General features: G+C 35.0%; 1 protein-coding gene and 1 long non-coding RNA gene across 3 annotated transcripts in view; one reads left to right on the top strand and one right to left on the bottom strand.

The window, feature by feature from the left end:
- The first annotated feature begins 6,880 nt into the window (after positions 1 to 6,880).
- On the top strand, positions 6,881 to 10,889 carry LOC107843526 (glutathione S-transferase L3). Of its 2 annotated transcripts, XM_016687838.2 has the most exons (11): positions 6,881 to 7,049; positions 7,969 to 8,043; positions 8,499 to 8,559; positions 8,650 to 8,736; positions 9,233 to 9,331; positions 9,462 to 9,564; positions 9,872 to 9,948; positions 10,098 to 10,205; positions 10,350 to 10,430; positions 10,517 to 10,570; positions 10,613 to 10,889. In XM_016687838.2, exons 1-10 carry the CDS (start codon positions 7,039 to 7,041, stop codon positions 10,520 to 10,522), a joined length of 708 nt encoding a protein of 235 aa, XP_016543324.2. In that variant the 5' UTR covers positions 6,881 to 7,038; the 3' UTR covers positions 10,523 to 10,570; positions 10,613 to 10,889. The 2 variants fall into 2 exon arrangements, with proteins under 2 accessions (XP_016543324.2, XP_047253149.1); XM_047397193.1 differs by lacking the exons at positions 10,517 to 10,570; positions 10,613 to 10,889 and having other exon boundaries at positions 10,350 to 10,448.
- A 7,965-nt stretch (positions 10,890 to 18,854) lies between these two features.
- LOC124887619 overlaps positions 18,855 to 20,175 on the bottom strand; it is a 5,355-nt gene continuing 4,034 nt past the window's right edge. Inside the window, exon 2 of the long non-coding RNA XR_007045383.1 lies at positions 18,855 to 20,155. This is a non-coding gene — a long non-coding RNA (uncharacterized LOC124887619). The remainder of the gene's footprint in view (positions 20,156 to 20,175) is intronic.

The following is a 20,175-nucleotide window of genomic DNA, read 5'->3' as shown; positions in this document are numbered from 1 at the left end:
TAAACATTGATTAGACCTTTTTAAATTTTTTTTATAGAACTCACCATAAGTTATAATTTTCTAATTACATTTTGTTCGAATTAAAAAGTTCGAGTTGCACACTCAAATTTTTTGTTTTTGTGTTATGGATTTCTCCTTTTTGGTCAACAGTATTTGACCAAGACTTTGAATAACATAAAATTTATTTTTATTCGATAATTGAGTATTATTTATGAACAAAAAACTTTGTAAATCAAAATGAATTAGTTCAAAATAGATTGAACTAACTGAATCTGCATCTTAAGTTAATGTCCATCACTAATAATAAATTTAAATAAAAAATAGTAACATCCATAATCTTTAAATTCTAGATTCACTTCTAACTACACGAGGTTACTCTTTATTTTACTATTTAGTTGTATTATTTTTCCTTTTGTTACTCTGTCTGTCTCAATTTATCTGAAGGAGTTTATTTGAATGTGAAGTCGGGTACAAAATTTTCATCTTTTTTTAAATTCTCTTTAGATTGTATACACCCTATTCTTTTCATACCTCACTTATAGGACTACATTAAATATGTTGTATCTTCATCTAAACTTTTCTGTAGTTTTCCAGAATAAGAGAAGAAGAATACACCATTGATATGGTGAAGAAGAAGCTGAATAAGAAATGTGAAGTAAGAGATGAGATGTAAGGAAGAGAATTAGTAGTAGTTGTATTACTAACTTATTTTGTATGAAGAATGTACAAGAGTATTTATAGTTGATCAAATGAGCTAACTTCTCAACTCATGTTAATCAGCTAGGCCATAACTAACTAACTACCTTATAACAACTTTATGGATATAATAGAATTTACACAGGATTGACCTTCTTTTTACACTATCTCTAATATCACCTACATTAACACTCCCCCTCAATCTTGGAAGTGCAAACAAGTTTTGAACTCCTAGCTTGGAGCTAAGTAGGTAATGTTGAACCTTAGTTAAGCCTTTAGTTAGCATATCTACTGGTTGTTCTTAAGTAGGAATATATGTTGTGTGTATCAGTCCTTGTACAATCTTCTCCCTTATGAAATGGCAATCAATCTCGATATGATTGGTTCTTTCATGATAAACCGGATTGCTATTAGTGAAGATATTGATAGGTTTTTGTGCTTCAATATTTAGCTCCTTTGTGAGTCCTAGCAACCAGATTACTTTAGTTACAGTGGTGGCTATTCCCCTATATTCAGCTTCAGCTGAACTTCTAGAAACAATAGGTTGTTTTTTGACTTCCATGAGACTATAGAATTTCCAACTTTGACAAAATAGCTAGTCAAAGACCTTCTTGTGTTAGGATATGCAGCCAAGTCTGTATCACAAAAGTCTGTGACTGTAGTATCCTGTAAACTTGATAATATGATGCCTTAACCTGGTTGTCCTTTGATGTATCTAACAATCCTTAATGTTGCTTCCATATGAGACTTTTTTGGCTGTTGAAGAAACTGACTCAGAGTTTATACTCCAAATGAAATATTAGGTCTAGTCATGGTTAGGTAGAGTAACTGTCCAGCTAGTGATAAGCTCCCTGATTCACCAAAGGATCATCCTTAGTTGTATCATCATTTGTATAGTCATCATACTGCTTTGTAGTCAGCTTACAATTAGTATCAATTGGTGTTACTACAGGCTTTGCATTTCCTAAACCTGTTTCAGATATGAGTTCCAGTGAATACTTTATCTGGTGCATGAGTATACATTTACTTGATCATGAAAATTCAATCCCTAGGAAGTACTTTAACTTCCCGAAATCTTTCATCTTGAAGGTTTGATTCAGTTTAGCCTTAGTTTCCTCAATCAGTTGAATGTTGCCTCCAGTAATCAACATATTATCTACATAGATGAGTACAAATACAGATCCTGTAGGTGTCTATTTGATATAAAGTGAGTGATCATATTTACTTTTATTGAACTAAAACATTAACAAAGCCTCAGACAATTTTACATTCCATTGTCTAGGTGCTTGGTTCAATCCATAAAGGGATTTATTAAGCCTACATACTTGATTCTCCCCGTGGCTCTTAAATCCCTGAGGTAGTTGTATATAGATCTCATCATGTAAGTCACCTTGAAGGAAATCATTGAACACATCTATCTAATAGATATGCCACTTCCTTTGTGCAACAATAGATAAAACAGTCCTAACAGTTTTCATTTTGACCATAGGACTAAAGGTTTCCTGGTAATCTATACTTTTTTGGTTGTATCCCTTTATTACTAGCCTTACTTTGAACCTTTCAACATACCCATTGGACTTTTATTTGACTTTAAATATCTATTTACAACCTATAGGTATCTTTCTAGTAGGCAAAGTCACAATGTCCCATGTTTTATTATCTTGCAAGGCTCTTATCTCAGCCTCCATTGCTTCTATCTGTCTTGGATCAGGTGCAGCTCCACTGTATGACTGAGGTTCTATGATATTGGATATTTTAGACAAGTAGGCTTGATAGGCAGGTGCAATATTCTCATATGATACAAAATTGTTCAGGCTATATGAACCTTCATGAATGTTTAGTGAAACAAAATCCTTCATCCACAAGGGAGGTTTGGTTCCTCTGCCTGACTTTCTAATAGGTTTCTGATTAGTTTGTTGTGATTCCATTAACTGCTCAGATTGAGTCTCTTCTAGAGTATACATTTCAACTTCAGTAGGTGGGGGAGCTTGTGGTGCCATATGATATTACACAGGTGTACTTGAAGAGGTGGCAAGAACATTGCTTTGAGTGAACTGTAAGGACTCAGGAACATAGTTTGTGCCAATGTAGTTAAATATTGTTGAGTATTCTTTAGCCTGTGTCTTGAAGGGAAATATATTTTCTTAGAAGATGACATCTCTGTTAACAAAAAACATGTTGTTAGAAAGATCATATAAAAGGTATCCTTTTTGTGATTCAGCATATCCCATAAAAACAGCAACAATAGATCTTAAGTTTAGTTTGTCTGATTTATGCAAATATTTTGCAAAACATAGACAACCAATGACTCTTAGGTGATGTAAGGATGGAGACCTTCCATAAAAATTTTCAAAAGGCGACAGATTAACAAGAGTAGTACTAGGTAGCCTATTAATTATGTAGACAGATGCTTGAATACAAAAACCGCAAAACTTTAGTGGAATAGAAGATTCAAACCAAATAGCTCTAGTCATCTCAAGAATGTGCCTATGTTTTCTCTCAGCTACTCCATTCTGCTGAGGTGTATAAGGACATGATGTATGATGTATTATTCCTAATTATGTAAATAAAGCTTTGCAACTTGTGTTAACAAACTCAGTGCCCATTGTCGTTTCTTATAGTTTTAACAGTCTTGTTAAATTAAGTTCTTATTAGAATAAGGAAATTTTTCAAGGTCTCATACACATCAGACTTTAATCTTATCAAGAACACCCAAGTCATTCTAGAGTGGTCATCTACAATAGTTAAAAAGTATTTGTATCCATCAAATGTGGGCATTTTATAAGGACCCCACAAGTCCATATGCAACAAATCAAAGTTGTTTATAGTAACAGAAGAGCTATTAGGAAATGGTAATCTTGTTTTCTTGGCACAAGGACACACTATGAACTTGTTTATAGTAATACTGATATCATCAAGTTTTTTGTTCATCAACTTCTTAAGTATAGAACTAGATGCATGACCAAGCCTTTGATGTGCTAGACTAATATCTAAGGTGATAGGTATTGCAGTAGTAGAATCAAAATGAGAGTGTCTAGCTGTTAGAGTGATTTCTTCTTTACTATTGTTGCTTGATAGAATGTACAATCCACCATCTTCTTTACCAATCATCTTCACCTTCCCACTAAAGAGTTACTGAAATAAACAAAAGTCAGAAAATAAGAAAACTGAACAATTCAATTCCTTAGTTAGTTTAGCTACCGAAAACAGGTTGAATTTGAACTCAGGTATATAGAATACTTCAGACACTATATCAGCTTCAGTTAGGTGACTTGATCCTATGTGTGTGACTAGTGCTACACCTCCATTTAGTAGATGTACCTTTTTAGGTGTACTAACTCTGGACAATGACTGTCCATTTAGTAGACTTAGATCAGCTACCATATGATTGGTAGCTCTTGTGTCTACTATCCAATCTATCTTCCCCTTATGGGCTATTAAAGCAACATCTATACCTGCAACATTAGCACAATGAGGTACTTTTAAATTTTTGTTCAGAAATTGCAGCACCTGATAGTATTGATCTCTTGTTAAAGTGCAAGGTTGCTGCATTTGAGATTATTGATAAGACTAAGTTCCTGAAGATTAGTTTAGATCAAGTAGCACATGTCTTCCATTTTGAGTTCCAACTCCTTGGGTTATTTGACCATGATTCTACAAGATCTGCATGTCATCATCCTTGGTCATAACATTATGAGCATAATTGTTCCCACCTTTCCTTTTGTACTTAGAATCTTATGGATATCCCACCAATTTGTAACAAGATTCTCAAGTGTGACCCTTCATTTTACAGAAGTTACAATACACATTGTAGTTTTTCTTGATCCTTTGAGGATTCCCATTATTTCTTGATACATCACAGCATCAAACGGTCTAGGAATGCTCTGTGTATGTGCAGGACTAGTCCCTAAGACACCTGCATTAGCCACCACAGCCCTTTGGCTTTCATCACTGAATATCATTAAGTATGCCTGATTAACTCCAGGAGCAGGACTCATCATGAGTATTTGACTCCTGGCTTGCGTGTATGAGTCATTTAACCCCATAAGGAACTGATAGAGTTTTAATCTCTGTAGGTGCAGTACAAATTCTGTAGAGACTTCACAAGAATAGGTTGGAGCTGGGACCAAGGCCTCAAATTCCTCCATAAATTTTTGAGTTTTGAATAATAGACAGAGACAGAACTTGAAGCTTGACTTAAAGTTGCAATTTCCTTGTGCAAGTTAAAGGTTCTTGAACTATTGACCTTGTTAAATCTTTCATATAGATCATCTCACATACTTTTTGCGTTTGTGGCATACAATATGCCACCTTGAAGGCTCTTAGACACAGAATTCATTATCCACGACAAAACCACAACATTAACCCGTTCCCAATTGCCTTATAGGCCTGGGAAATCTTCCTTCTTGCATGACCCATCAACCATACTCCACTTGTTTCTTCCTAATAAGGCGATTCTCATGGATCTATTCCAGATAGAGTAGTTTTCAACACCAGACAACTGAAATGAAATAATCTGTACTCCATTAACATCAGAAACATTTAAAAACAAGGGATGATTGTGATCAATACCAGAAGCGAATCCATTATTAACACTAGAACTGCGTGATTGAGTATCCTCTGATGAAATGCCAGCTATTGTGTACAGTTTGAAGATCTTCTGTATGACTTTTCTTGAATTGATTAGGTGTTAAAGAAATTTTCAGAATCAAACAAGAATTTTCTTGCTTATGGCTTTGATACCATGTAGTTTTCCAGAATAAGAGAAGAAGAATACACCATTGCTATGGTGAAGAAGAAGTTGAAGAAGAAATGTGAAGTAAGAGATGAGATGTAAGGAAGAGCATTAGTAGTAGTTGTATTACTAACTTGTTTTGTATGAAGAATGTACAAGAGTATTTATAGTTGATCAAATGAGCTAACTGCTCAACTCATGTTAATCAATTAGGCCATAACTAACTAACTACCTTATAATAACTTTATGGATATAATAGAATTTACACAAAATTGACCTTCTTTTTCAACTATCTCTAATATCAACTACATTAACATTTTCCAATAACCTACCATATATCTGTGAAATGGGCATAATCATGATGTTATTATGCAAGGAAAAAAGGATATGTTTTCTTGTTTATTGGTTACTCTTAGTTTTCTTTAAGAAAACCCAAAAAGGACTGGCATGGTGCCTAGTACTATGATAAAGTAAAGTGTCATAAGACAGGTTTTGAGCTTACCAACTACTCCCAACGTTTCAAAATAATTGAATTGTTGAGTATAATACATCTCTTAAGACAAATCTTTTAAAATATAAATTGTAGGTTACTTTCAACAATTACCCTTTTAATTATTTTTAAACTACTCTCCTAAAAAATGTGAATTACTTAAATGAAAGTGTAAAATTGAAAAGAAATATTTACTATATCTCTTGGAAAATGGACAATTCATTTTCTTTGAACATTAAAAAATAATTCAACAATTCATTTATTTTAAAATAAAGAGAGTAACTCACAACTCAATAATTATAAAAAGACAAAAATATATTAGCAGCTTCCTGGATGTGCTAGTTTTTTTTCTTATTGACATCTTAATAAGGTCATGTTACTATTGAACCGCTGAACCTCAATAAAGTGTGGCTATTAAACATATATACCCGTCTGACCTGAAACATATCTTTGAGCCTCAATGTCCTTATTGTCTTGTTTCATTTCTTTGTAGTTTTAGGGTTGAAATATGCTGTTCCATCACTGTTTTGGATTGATGGTTACTTCCTGAGTAGCGAAAATAACCTAGATACAAACATTTGATAAGACATTTTGTTGCACCGTGCAAAACGCAGAGTGTTCATTCAAAAGACATAAACTATGATAGAAATTATGAATTCTTTAAGGTTCCCAAAATACATTAGGTACAAATTGGTGCAATCTTATGAAAAATAAAGTCAAAGAAGCAACAGTAGTAAAAATTGAAAAAATAAAATACTAAAAATATGTATTAACTAGTCTTATTTAAATTCATAAAATTTAAATTCCGAACTCCCTCGATTTGACACATAGCAAGCTACATGAGCATATGTAGTCTTACTCTTCGAGAAAGTCAACTTGAAAATAGTAATGGAGGTCAAATGAAAGAAACAACTTGTGTTTGTATAATAACAGGTCAGCAATGACGCACCTTTTGCCCACTTTCCTAAATTCCTCAGTGCTTTACTCACACCAAAATCCACTCATCATTTGCTATAAAAGCTTCAATTTCCCTTTCCATTAGATCATCAATATTTCACCCAAAATATTTGTATCTTTTGTTAGCTGCAATTACAGTCAAAGTAAATCAGCAACATTAATGGCTACTCCGTAAGTCTCATCTACCTAGCTTCCTCCTTTTCTTCTTTTTTTGCTTTCTTGAATTTTTCTATAAGTGTACACATAGTGCAATTTGATTTATTGTACCGTCGTCATTTAATCAACCGTTATTATCTTAGAAAATAGTTTCTTTAAGTCAAAAAAAAAAAAATTAAAATATAAAAGAAAAATTGATTTTATGAGATATCTTTTGATTTAATTTGTTTGCTTGGTTATTGATTTGTCAAGAAATTTAAGAAGGTAAGAAACATTATTGAATCTTGTGATTTTAAACTAAAGACATATTGAATATATCAAATAACTTTTAAATTCTAGTAGTTTTAAAATATCAGATAGAAAGTTGAAGTTAAAGAAAAAATGAGATTCTTTTTGAAACAGTCTAAACAGAAGACAAACAAATTGAACGGACTAATAACTATTAGTTGAAATAGCCTTTGACAGAAATATAATTGCGAGTTATTTTTGCATAGACCCCTGTGGTCCTGGGTTGTCCGGAACCACTCCTCAAATTTAAGAAAGTAAAGAATACTCTTGAATCTTTGTGATATTAATTAAGTTTTTAAAATTTTGTAGTTTTATAAATATGACATGCACAAAGTAGATTTTAAAAAAAAAAAAAAAAAGAAGGCATTCTTCTTAAACAGACCAAAAAATAGTAAACAAACAAATTGAGCGGAGTAATAACTATTAGTTGAAGCTACTTGAAGTAGAAATGCGAGGTAAGACCGCGTACAATAGACTCTTGTGGTCTACCCTTTCTCGGAGACTGACTCCATGCATTGCAGGAGTTGTAGTGCATCAGACTGCCTTAGAACTTTTAGTTGAATGATCACTTAGAGTGATATTGATAAGTTTGATTTTGCACTTCCCTTTTTGAAGAATGTTGATGAGGTTTCTTTGGTTTATACAGAAGTGTACAAGAAATTCGTCCTTCGTCTCTCCTTTCTAGTTCTGAACCCCCGTCTCTGTTCGATGGAACCACCAGGTTATCCTTTCTCCTACTCTCTCTGTTGTGTTAATTTTTTGCTGGTTACTCCCTCTGTCCGAATTTATGTCCTCCTCTCGTGAGAGTTTTTGGGTTGAGTTAGGCCCTAGTCAGGCCAATCCCAATCCCCCCACCGCCCGGCATCTCACATCCCAATTCATTGTTTTTTATATCGGGCCCCACCATCTCACATCACACTATCCAAATGTCCCGTCCTGGGCATTTGGCTATGGATATGGACATGGGCATTTGGTATTTCAAAACTACACATAAAGTAGGACCAGGACTATATGGCTATGGATTAAAAATATTTGGAAAATGTTTGAGAAAGCTATAGTTGAAAGGAAAAATAATTTGACTCTCCAAACAATAACACCTCCCGTGAAATGGGATGGAGAGAGCATTTCTCTTATTTGATAGATTGTGAACTGTGTTTTTCTTTTCTTGTTTTGAAGGTTGTATATCAGTTATATTTGCCCGTTTGCTCAGCGTGCGTGGATTACCAGAAATGTCAAGGTTCCTTAACTGCAAATTCATATCCGTATTTTCCGTTCTTGTTAATAATTTTGTAATATAAATAAATTTTAGAGTCATTGACAATTGCAGGGTTTACAAGATAAGATTGAATTAGTTCCAATTGATCTTCAGAACAGGCCTGCTTGGTACAAGGAAAAAGTTTACCCTCAAAATAAGGTAATTTCTATATAAGCACAAGTGAATAATGTTATTATATCAAGGCGAAAGCCTTAAGCCTTATATTGTGAAAAGTAAATGGAACTGGCCTAATGTTGTCAGTGGATCTACCATTTAAGTTACGATTAGACAGCACTCAGTAGCTTTGGCTCGAACTCTGTGTTTGTGTTAAGAAATTCACTTAATATGTATGAAAAATCTATCCGGAACGTTGTAATCAAAAGGGGGTGTGGTGCAGGACTCCTAACTTAAAATCCTGAATCCGACTCTTAGTGTCGTGATATATGCCAGTTATAAATGCTAGCAAATCTCGTAATTATGAGGAAGCGTGCTTGCGACTTTTAAAAATACTAATCTTTTTCCTTCAAATTCAAGGTTTTTTGCTGAACCTGATACATGAATGAGGGGTTTTCTCCCCTCCCCCAAACATTAGATTGAAAATCGAAGAGCATAATCTTTGTGTCCAGTTATGTATTTTTGTTCTATTCTATCGTAGGTTCCCGCTCTGGAACACAACAACAAAGTGATTGGAGAAAGTCTCGATCTGATTAAATATATCGACAGCAACTTTGAGGGGCCATCCCTTCTACCTGATGTAAGCTGCAAACTCATTCTTGACCTAAACAGACTTCTTGTTTTCCAACCCTCCCCAATTAGCACCAAAACATTGAAAAAGAAAAGGAAGCAGAAGTTTAAATTTGATGTGATTTTGTAAAATGATTTAGGACCCTGAAAAACAGAAGGTTGCTGAAGAGTTGGTAGCTTACACCGATACATTCCTGAAAGAAATATATGGTAGCTTTAAAGGAGATGTTGAGAAGCAGGCTGGTAAGGTTCTTGAATATTTGTGTCTTGAAGATTATTACCACTATGTTTTAAAAGGGCATTCAGGTGCACAAAACATCTCGTGTTCACGCAGGGTCCTAAGAATGGGCCCACTAAGGGGTGTGATGGAGACAGCCTACTCTAATGCAAACATTAGCGACTGCTTCCATAGCTCGAACCTGTGACGTATAAGTCACATGGAGGCAACTTTTCCTGTTTGCCACTGCTGCAAGGCTCCCCTTCTTTACTACTATGTATTATAATTTGCAGCTCATGGGAAAACGTTGACAATAGCTTACTCTTGCAACAGGACCTCAGTTTGACTACTTAGAAAAAGCTCTCGAGAAATTTGACAATGGACCTTTCTTCCTAGGTCAATTCAGTCAGGTCAGTTATATGTATACTTTATTGAGGTATTTCCCTCTCAATGGTGTACGCTATAAGATGTTAGCTTTACTAAAGCATGCTTAATATAAGATATTAGCTCTCCGATTTTGAAATTTCATCATATTGAAGTTGAAATTGTGATGCATTAGGCCGACATAGCGTATGCTTCCTTCATTGAAAGGTTCCAAATCTTCTTGCAAGAGGTGTTCAACTATGATATCACATCTGGGAGGCCAAAACTAGCAAAATGGATAGAGGTATGATTACTCTGTATTAACTTTGAAAATTGTGTCTGTGACAGTACCTGGCTAGCCCATAAGCTGCTTATGATTGCCGAACTAGTTTAGGACTGATTAGTTGATCGCTTGGTTGTGTACTTGTGTTGGATGATTGCTTTGCAGGAATTGAACAAGATTGATGGCTACATTCAGACAAAAGCCGATCCCAAGAAAGTGGTCGAGATATATAAGAGCCGCTTTATGGTAGTTACTCATACGTAAAGAACTTGAAATTTTAACTGCTTGGCGTGAACATTCTGTGGTAATTCTTCGTCATCTGTTCATTGCAGGCATAAAACTGAATAACGCTCAATCCATCAATGTTGTTGAATTACGAATAACTGGTGAACATTCTGTGGTAATTCTTCGTCATCTGTTCATTGCAGGCATAAAACTGAATAACGCTCAATCCGTCAATGTTGTTGAATTACGAATAACTGGTGTTCCGTGCTTCGTTCATGTCAAGGACTTAGAGATTATATATTAGTAATACATAAATAAAGTGATTCTATGTTTGTTTTCTATATATATAGATTGTACTTGAAACCTGTTGCTTGTGCTGGAAACTTGTTTCAGCATACTAAAAGCTGTTATATCGTCTCATGTAATAGAATTCTGTTGTGTGTGGATCAAGCCACTTAAATGAAATATTATTGTTCATAATTCTGTATTTTGCCTCATGGGTTGATTGTTTTGGCATTGAGCCACTTATGTACAAGGAAAAGAATAAGTAACACATTGGCATTTGTTTCCTAGTTGTATTTTTGGGCACAGGATAAATATTCAGTTTTTTCTGTAGATATCTTCGTCTAAGAGGTAAGACTGTGTAGACACCACTCTTTTCATACCTTACCTGTGGAACTACACTGGATCTGTTGCATCTTCATTTGACCTTTTCTAATAACCTACCATAGAATTTTGATATGGGTATATACTTATGACGTTCTTATGATGGAAAAAAGAATATGATTTCTTGTTTATTGGTTACTCTTTCTTTAAGAAAACTCAAGACTGGGACAGTGCCTAGTACTATGAGAAAGTAAGATGTCATAGACTAGTTTTAAGCGTACTATCTTAATACTCAGTTGGAAACAAAAAAGGAAGCTAAAGGAGAAATTGGACAGAAAGCAGAGAAAAAGAGATGAAAACTGCTGTAGTGATCTTTTATTTCTGGTTGCATTATGAAAGTAAAGAGACCTGCCTTTAAATAGGCTCACAATCAAACTGAAAACTCTAAAATTTAGGTCCACTAACCCACTGATTTACTAACTAGCTACTAATCTGTAACACCATCTAAACTTGCTAGAATAAAGAAAACTAACTAACAACTAACTTCCTAACTTCCTGAAGACTTGGTCAAGCATCTTTTTGAATCATTTCTCAACACTCCCCCTTGATTCAAAACTGCAAACTCCAAGTTGGCCTTTAAAGAACTCGTGTTTTGCTTGCGGAAGTGACTTGGTGAAGATGTCTGTTGCTTGCTCATTTGTATCACAAGCCTTCAAAGTAATTTCTCTAGTAGAAACAAGATTTCGAATATAGTGAAAACAAACATCTATGAGCTTTGTTCTACTGTGGAAAGCTGGCTTCTTCGTCATCGCAATAGCAGATCTATTGTCGCAAAAAATCTCAATCGCACCAGCTGGTTTCTAATTAAAATCTGCAATGTCTCCTTAATCAAACTGATGGACAAACCGCTGAAGTTGCTACAATATACTCAGCCTCTGAAGTTGATAACGCCACCATTTCCTGCTTCTTTGAACTCCATGAAATTGCTCCGAATCTGAGATAAAATAAAAAATCAGATGTGCTCTTTCTATCATCAATGTTGATACAAGTACGATCGTGATTGTGGATCAATACGTAAAGACTCGAGCTTGGGTGGTTGCCCAACCAATGGAACAAGCTTTGAAGTGTAGAGAACAAGTCCCAACACTCCAAAGTCATCCAATATGCACACTCCAAGTCCTCCCTTTTGTCTTGGCTCATTAAGGACATTCTAGTCATCTTGCATTAAGTTGAAACCTAAGCTATAAATTGAACATGTTAGGTCATTTTGTCATAACTTTGATTGTATTTTGAGAGCTCTAGAGAGAGAGTCTTGCAAGGTGGATTCCTTGTAAACAAGTGTGGACATCACTTGTGTTGATGCTAGTTTTGAAACGTTGATTGCTTGGGAATCCCGTTCCCTTGAGGTCACCATAGAGCTTGGTGTTACTTGTATGAATTCTTGGGTCTTTGTGTTTAACATACACTTAGGTTCATAGTGTTTGTACATTTGTATGTCAAGTTAACTATCTATCTATCTTTTTCATTTTTGTTGTTGTTCATTCTCGGGTTTGGTGTCCTAAAATCGAGACTTTGTGTTCTTCTTATTCTTGAGCTTGTGTTGTTAATCTATTTTGTTGAACACCTTAAGATCTTGTTGTTATTGAGTTTTTGTTGTTGTTGTAGTGAATCCGAGAGTGGTCACCAAAGGGGTCCTCGGTTCTTCCAACTTATGGATTGTTTTGGTGTTTGTTTTGTGTCTCCTTTGTCGATCTTGTATCATTTGGTATCAAAGTCATCTTTGATTTTGTTTTAACAAGATCAATCTTGGGCTTGAGATTTGAAAAAAAAAATGAAGTGTTCTTGAGATTGTTCTTGGCCGAAAGTTGGGTCTTGTTGTAGTCTTGGCCGAGATATTTTCTTTGTGACTAGATCTTGTAGTCTTTTATTTGTTTAGATTGTTTCTAGTGTTGGTTTCTTTCTCACCAACACTAAAAGTGTCAAGATCTGAAGGTTTGAACTTATGTTGTTGAACTTGTTGTAAACTTGAAGTTGGCCATGGGTTGATATTGTTGTTCTTCACCGAGTGGTACAATTGTTGTGGACTTGGAGATGAATATTGGTGGAGTTGTTGTACTTGAGAAATTGTTGTTGTGATCTTGTTATTCTTGAAATGTCTTGACCAATATAAAGTATAACATAGATCCAAAAAGGTGTAAGATAAAGTTGAAAAGTTGTTGGTGAAGAGATTTGAACACATTACTTCAAAGACTTGTTAACCACTTTTTCATATTTCAAGGACCTTGTTTTGTGGGAATAGTAAAAGTCAAGTCTCACCTTTTTGAGTGAATTTGAAAAAGTTTCTAAGACTTCATTTTTTCCATCAAAAGGCAAACTCTTCCATTCCAAATTGTATCAAGACAAAAGCTTCAAGTTGGTGATTAAAATTATGTGGGACCGTGACCAGTTATGTGATTGCCATGTCATCATATTTTACTATTCACGCAACATAATTAAGCTCAAATTTTTTATTTCTTAGTTTCTAATCTTTGTTTCTTAGTTGTAATTTGTTGATTTTATTGCTAATTAACAAACTAGTAATTGTCTACTAGGTTGTAAATTAGTTTTTGGGTCCGTTTATTCGTGTCTACGTTTCTTTGTGTGCTTTTATCTTTTTGAAATTCGTTGTAGTTTCTTGGTTCAAGTCCGTACGTATTTTCTTTGAGTTGTTTCAAAAGAGAATCTATTCCGACCTCGATCCCCAATTGTACCAAGTAATCTCTGTGGAGTATAAATGAGTTACCAACACTTGTGAGGCCAATTGAGAGACATTTCAAAGTGTGAGAGCTTGTGAGGATGTTTTCTTTTCTAACATTAACTAGTTTGCTATTTTTTGTGTTTTTGTTTTAGAATTTCTCTTGTTAGGTACTATGGCATTGGAAAAGGTGACCATGAATGATTTGATGGCTGCCATAATGGGTATGAAACATGACCTTAGTACTCGAATAGAGAGAATGAAAAGAATAATGGACCGAGTGGAAGGAAAAATGGAAGGGACGGGAAGCTCTCTTTGCAAGAGTTGGATAACTTGATAGAGTATCCAAGCCTTCCTAATCAAGCTCCCGTGAGTGGACATGCTCCTCATGAGCTACAAGGTAATCAAACTAAATCTTGCACTCTAGTGAATGAGGCTAGTAGCCAACTAAGTGTGAATGATAGTTTATCTTTAGGTGAGCCGAATGTACCTCCATTTAGTGATGATAATGTACAACTTGAGATTGTGGATACACTAGTTGATCCATCTAGTGTTGAGGCTATTGTGGAAAGTGATAGTACATTGTCTTATGGAAGTCATGAAGACCAACTTGTGTGTGAAAGTGGTGATGTTGAACATATTGGTCGATTGACTATGGATGACCCTCTAGTTGTTTTTGTTGTAGACCATGCTAGAATAGGTGGGATATATGATTGTACTAGTGGTAGTATTGGGAAAAGGAAATGCATCCTAAACCCGTGTCCATGGACACTTCACCCATTTGATCCCAGTGATCATTTGAAGTATAATGATGATGATGTCTTTTGGAATGACTTGAATGTTCATGGAATTTATGGCCTTCCTATCTCGACTTTCAATACTATTTATTGTTCCAAGAAGAGTCTATGTTTTCTACTTGATGAGCAACTCTTGTTCCTTGTTCCTTGTCACACTTATGTGGATAGACTAGTTGACTCTTTCTTGGGAGGGTATTCGAGTAAGAGGGATGTTTGGGTGTATGTGAAGTTTGAGCCACCTTGGCAAGATGCTATGATTGATTACACTAATCCTAACCCTTATACCTTGAGGAACTTGTGTTTGCTTGTCCTTTCTATTGTTTTGCAAGGTTCGGATTCGAGGTCGAATCCTTTTTCAAGAAGGGGAGGATGATACAAGTACGATTGTGATTGTGGATCAATACATAAAGACTCGAGCTAGGGTGGTTGCCCAACCAATGGAACAAGCTTTGAAGTGTAGAGAACAAGTCCCAATACTCCAAAGTCATCCAATATGCACACTCCAAGGCCTCCCTTTTGTCTTGGCTCATTAAGGACATTCTAGTCATTTTGTATTAAGTTGAAACCTAGGCTATAAATAGAACATGTTAGGCCATTTTGTCATAACTTTGATTATATTTTGAAAGCTCTAGAGAGAGAGTCTTCCAAGGTGAATTCCTTGTAAACAAGTGTGGACATCACTTGTGTTGGTGCTAGTTTTGAAACGTTGATTGTTTGGGAATCCCGTTCCCTTGAGGTCACCGTAGAGCTTGGTGTTACTTGTATGAATTCTTGGGTCTTTGTGTTTAACATACACTTAGGTTCATAGTGTTTGTACATTTGTATGTCAAGTTAACTATCTATCTATCTTTTTCATTTTTGTTGTTGTTCATTCTCGGGTTTGGTGTCCCAAAATTGAGACTTTGTGTTCTTCTTATTCTTGAGCTTGTGTTGTTAATATAGTTTGTTGAACACCTTAATATCTTGTTATTATTGTGTTTTTGTTGTTGTTGTAGTGAATCCGAGAGTGGTCACCAAAGGGGTCCTCGGTTCTTCCAACTTGTGGATTGTTTTGTTGTTTGCTTTGTGTCTCCTTTGTCGATCTTGTATCAAATATTGCCTGCATAGTCACTATCAGTAAAACCAGTTAATGTGAAATTTGTTACCTTAGAATACCAAATTTCATGTTCTGATGTCCCTGCGATGTATCTCAATATTCTCTTTGCAGCTCCAAGGTGAAGCTTGCTTGGATTGTGCATAAATCTAGATACAACACCGACAGAGAAAACAATATTTGATCTTGTATGAGACAAGTAGTTCAAACCACCAACTAGACTTTTAAAATAAGTTGCATTTTCCTCATGGCACAATTTCTCATTGATATTCATCGGAGTAGCAGCAACATTACAATTTACCATAGTGAACCTTTTCAAAAGATCAATTGCATACTTTCTTTGTGAAAGAAATATGCCATCAACTTCCTGTTTCACCTCAAGACCAAGAAAGTAATGCAACACTCCCAAATCAGACATCTTAGAATTCTTCATCATGCAATCTTTAAATTCAGTGACAATAGACTCACTCGAACCCATATATATCATATCGTCAAAATAAAGACATACAACCTGAAAATCATTTTTACCTCCTATTTTTATATAAAGAGCAGTCTCATTGGTACTCCTTTCAAAGTCACTTTCCTAGAAATAAGAATCAATTTTGAAGTACCATGCCCGTGGTGCTTTCTTTAAGCCATAGAGTGCCTTTTTAACCTATAAACCTTATCTTCTTTACCATTAACTAAAAAACCTTCATGTTGTGAGCCATAAACTTCCACTTCCAAATCATCATTTAAAAAAATGGATTTAACATCAAATTGGTACACTGGCTAATTTAATTTTATGGCCAAGGCTAAAAAGGTTCTCACAGTTTTAAAGCGGGCAACAGGAGAAAAAGTTTCATCGAAGTCAATACCTTGTTGTTGAGAATAACCCTTTGCGACGAGCCTTGCCTTGTGTTTTTGAATGTTTTCATCTGTATGATATTTGGTTCTAAAACCCCATTTGATCCCAATAGCTTTCTTTCCTTCTGACAAATTTATGAAGTCTCAAGTCCGATTCTTCTGAATAGCTAACAGCTCCTTTTTCATAGCTTTGCACCATTTATCCTCCCCTTTGGCATCTTTAAGAAAATCGGATCGGAAACAAGTAAAGCAAAAATACAAGATGTACTATCAGCATATCTGGGACTTGGTTTTTTATCCCTTGTTGATCTTTTTAATGGAGTTGGCTCAGCTGAAGGTTCTTCTAATATTGGATATGTTGTTGGTGCAACTATATGGTAGTCGATAGACCTGCGAAACTAGGATCTGCTACATACACTTGATCAAAAATATCGTCAGAAGGCAACAATTGAATATATGAACTTTCATTTTTAGAATTAAAGTTCCATCTTGCATCTTCATTAAACACAATATTTCTATTGACCGTAATTTTGTTACTTACTTGATTATATAGCTTATAAGCCTTGGATTGTGTACTATATCGAACAAAGATATATTTTTTATATTTTTCATCAAGCTTACGTCGTTCTTGTGAATTTACCAACGCATAATCTATACAACCAAACACACGTAAGTGGCTTACCTTGGGTTTGTTACCTCTCCAAGCTTCATATGGTGGGGGAAATATTTAGGAAATAGACAGCAGTGGCAACAGCTTCAGCCCAAAAACATTTTGGTAAACTTCTACCTTCCAACATGATTCTGCCCATCTCAACAACTATATGGTTCTTTCGTTCGACTACACCATTTTGCTCCGGTGTATAAGGTGTTGTGAGCTCTCGATGTATTCTATTTTCTTCATAAAAGAAACTGAATTCTTTAGACATAAACTCACCACCTCTATCTGTCCAAAGATTTTTGAGTCTACATCCACTTTACCTCTCAACAAAAGATTTAGATTTCTTGAAATTATCAAATGTTTCAGATTTAAATTTCAAGAAATATATCAAATCATAAGACTATAGTCATCAGTAAAAATAAGAAAGTATCAACTTTCCCCTAAGGACTCAACACTAATAGGACCGCACAAATCTGCATAAACTAACTCAAGACAAACAGAAGCTCTCAAAGACTTGCCTATAGGAAAAATCTTTTTACTTTGTTTTCCATAAACACAACTTCCACAAAAATCAAGATTATCAACTTTTGGCAAACCAAAAATCATTTCCTTCTGAGTCAATAAATTTAACCCATTAACATTTAAATGCCCATAACTCAAATGCCATAGTCTAGTTTTATTATCACCCCTAGCTACCATAGCACATTTCTGGACCATTGAAACTTCTAAAGAAAATATTTTATTGTTAGTCATTGGAACTTTAGTAATGATTTTCCCAGATTTCTTATTTTTAATAGTGCAAACACCATCATCAAAAGAAATTGAGTATCCTCTAATCATTAATTGTCCAATGCTAAGTAAATTATGAGATAGACTAGGAACATACATCACATCTTCTAAAATCTTAGCATTACCTTGGCTGGCCATGATGCTAACAGTACCTTTGCCTTCAACCTGAATCTTTTTGTTGTCTCCTAGGCTTACGTCTGATTTTTTGGACTCATCAAGCTCCTTGAACAAAGATCTTGTTCCAAACATATGGTTGGAACATCCGTTGTCCAAAAATCAAACATCGTTAAGAGTCTCTTTTTCAAAATAAAGGGCCATGAATAGCTTACTTTCATCACCATTTTCCTCTGCAAAGCTTTCTTGGATATTTTCATCCCTTTGTTTTTGCCAGCAATAAGCTTCTTTATGACTTAGTTTTCTGCAGTAGTTGCACAGAAACGTTCTGTTATTCTTCTCTTCGTTTGATCCTCCTCTATCCTTACTTCTTCCTTGGCCTCTTCCTCAAAAGTCACCTCTGCCTCAGCCACCATTTGCAAAGTTTTCTAACTTATCTTTTTTATGAGTGGACTTCCCCTTCACTTGAAATGCCTTCTCTTTATTTTTTTTCATGTGACCTTAGGAGCCTATCTTCATGAGCTTGAAAGAACTCATTAGTTCATCAAAAGTATAATTAGATAAGTTATGAGATTCCTTTATCACAGCAACATGTTCAAACTTTGGAGTAAGACTCCTTAAAATTTTTGCTACAACTGTTTCTTCAGATATATCTTCACCATAAGACTTCATTTGATTAACAAGAGAAGAAACTCTAGACAAATAAGTTTGAACAAATTCATTACTCTTCATAGAAAGAGTTTCAAAGTCACGACGGAAAGTCTGCAATTTTACCGTAATCACCTTGGCTGAACCTTGAAATTCCTTCTTCAAAATATTTGATGCCTCCGAAGACATAGTTGTTGTTGCAATTCTTGCAAAAATAATCTCATGGATTGCTTGTTGAATCAGGAACAACACTTTGGCGTCGTTCTTTTTTATCCCTTTCAATTTGTCTGCCTCTTCGTCAAAGCCTGCTTGATCCATAAAGACTGCTTCTACCAGCTCCTGAACTCCTTGTGATTTAAAAAGAGTTTTCATTTTGATACTCCAAAATTCATACTTTTCACCAGTAAAAATTGGCATAAATGGCTGCGAAACCTCACGATTTACTGTCATTTCTCTTTTTCTCTCACACTTTCTCTTTCGTTCCACTTAAATACTCAATTGATATAAGCCCACGCTTCACTCAATTTGAAAAAGAAATTGGTCTCTGGTACCAGATTTGTTGGAAAGGAAAAAGGAAGCTAAAGGAGAAACTGGACAGAAAACAGAGCAAAAGAGATAAAAACTACTGTAGTGATCTTTTATTTCTGATTGCATTATGAAAGTAAAGAGACCTGCCTTTAAATAGGCACACAATCAAACTGAAAACTCTAAAATTTAGGTACACTAACCCAGTGATTTAATGACTAGCTACTAATCTGCAACACTATCTAAAATTGCTAGAATAAAGGAAACTAACTAACAACTAACTTCTTGAAGACTTGGTCAAGTATCTTCTAGAATCATTTCTCAACATACTCAATAGAAGGGAAGCCTTTAGAATAGCTGGTAAAGTCGTTGTCGTGTGATTAGGAGGTCATGGATTCAAGTCGTAGAGACAGTCTTTGTCAGAAATGCAAGGTAAGGCTGCATACAATAAACTCTTATGGTCCAACCCTTCCCCGAATATTGCACATCGCAGGGCACTTTAGTGTACCAAGCTGCCGTTTCTTAACTCACTACTCACAACAGTTATAAAAAAATAAAAAATTCAACTATTACTTCATCCACAAAATAAAAGGATAAATGATGTAGAAAGATCAACTGTTAGTTTGTGCAAAATACAAGTTTTGTCTCATAATTGTCACTTTCATTTATTTTGAAATATATAGGACCATACTCAAGGTTCTACATACATATTCATATTCTTGTCCTATATCTTTCCTTTTTTGATAATTGTAATATACTACACCAGTATGCATACCTTTTGACTAATTTCTTAGGATACCTACTACCTCTCACCAGTAAAACTAATAATAAGCATTTAAGATGCATACAGTCCGCCAGTGGTGCAAGCACCATTTTGATATTGTAGTTCTATCCTTAATTTTCTGAGAATTTGTGATCTTTGGTCAATGCTCTTACCTGACATACAAACAACAAAA

Source organism: Capsicum annuum, chromosome 10 (assembly GCF_002878395.1).
Source record: "Capsicum annuum cultivar UCD-10X-F1 chromosome 10, UCD10Xv1.1, whole genome shotgun sequence".
Taxonomy (NCBI): Eukaryota; Viridiplantae; Streptophyta; class Magnoliopsida; order Solanales; family Solanaceae; genus Capsicum; species Capsicum annuum.
Note: the sequence above shows the minus strand (reverse complement) of the source record. Positions and strands in the feature narration are given on the sequence as shown.

Excerpts from the sequence above, each read along its gene's own strand:
- LOC107843526 (XM_047397193.1), top strand. Across the intron at positions 8,737-9,232 it reads AAGTTTACCCTCAAAATAAG|GTTCCCGCTCTGGAACACAA; the intron begins GTAATTTCTATA and ends ATTCTATCGTAG. Across the intron at positions 9,332-9,461 it reads GGCCATCCCTTCTACCTGAT|GACCCTGAAAAACAGAAGGT; the intron begins GTAAGCTGCAAA and ends AAAATGATTTAG.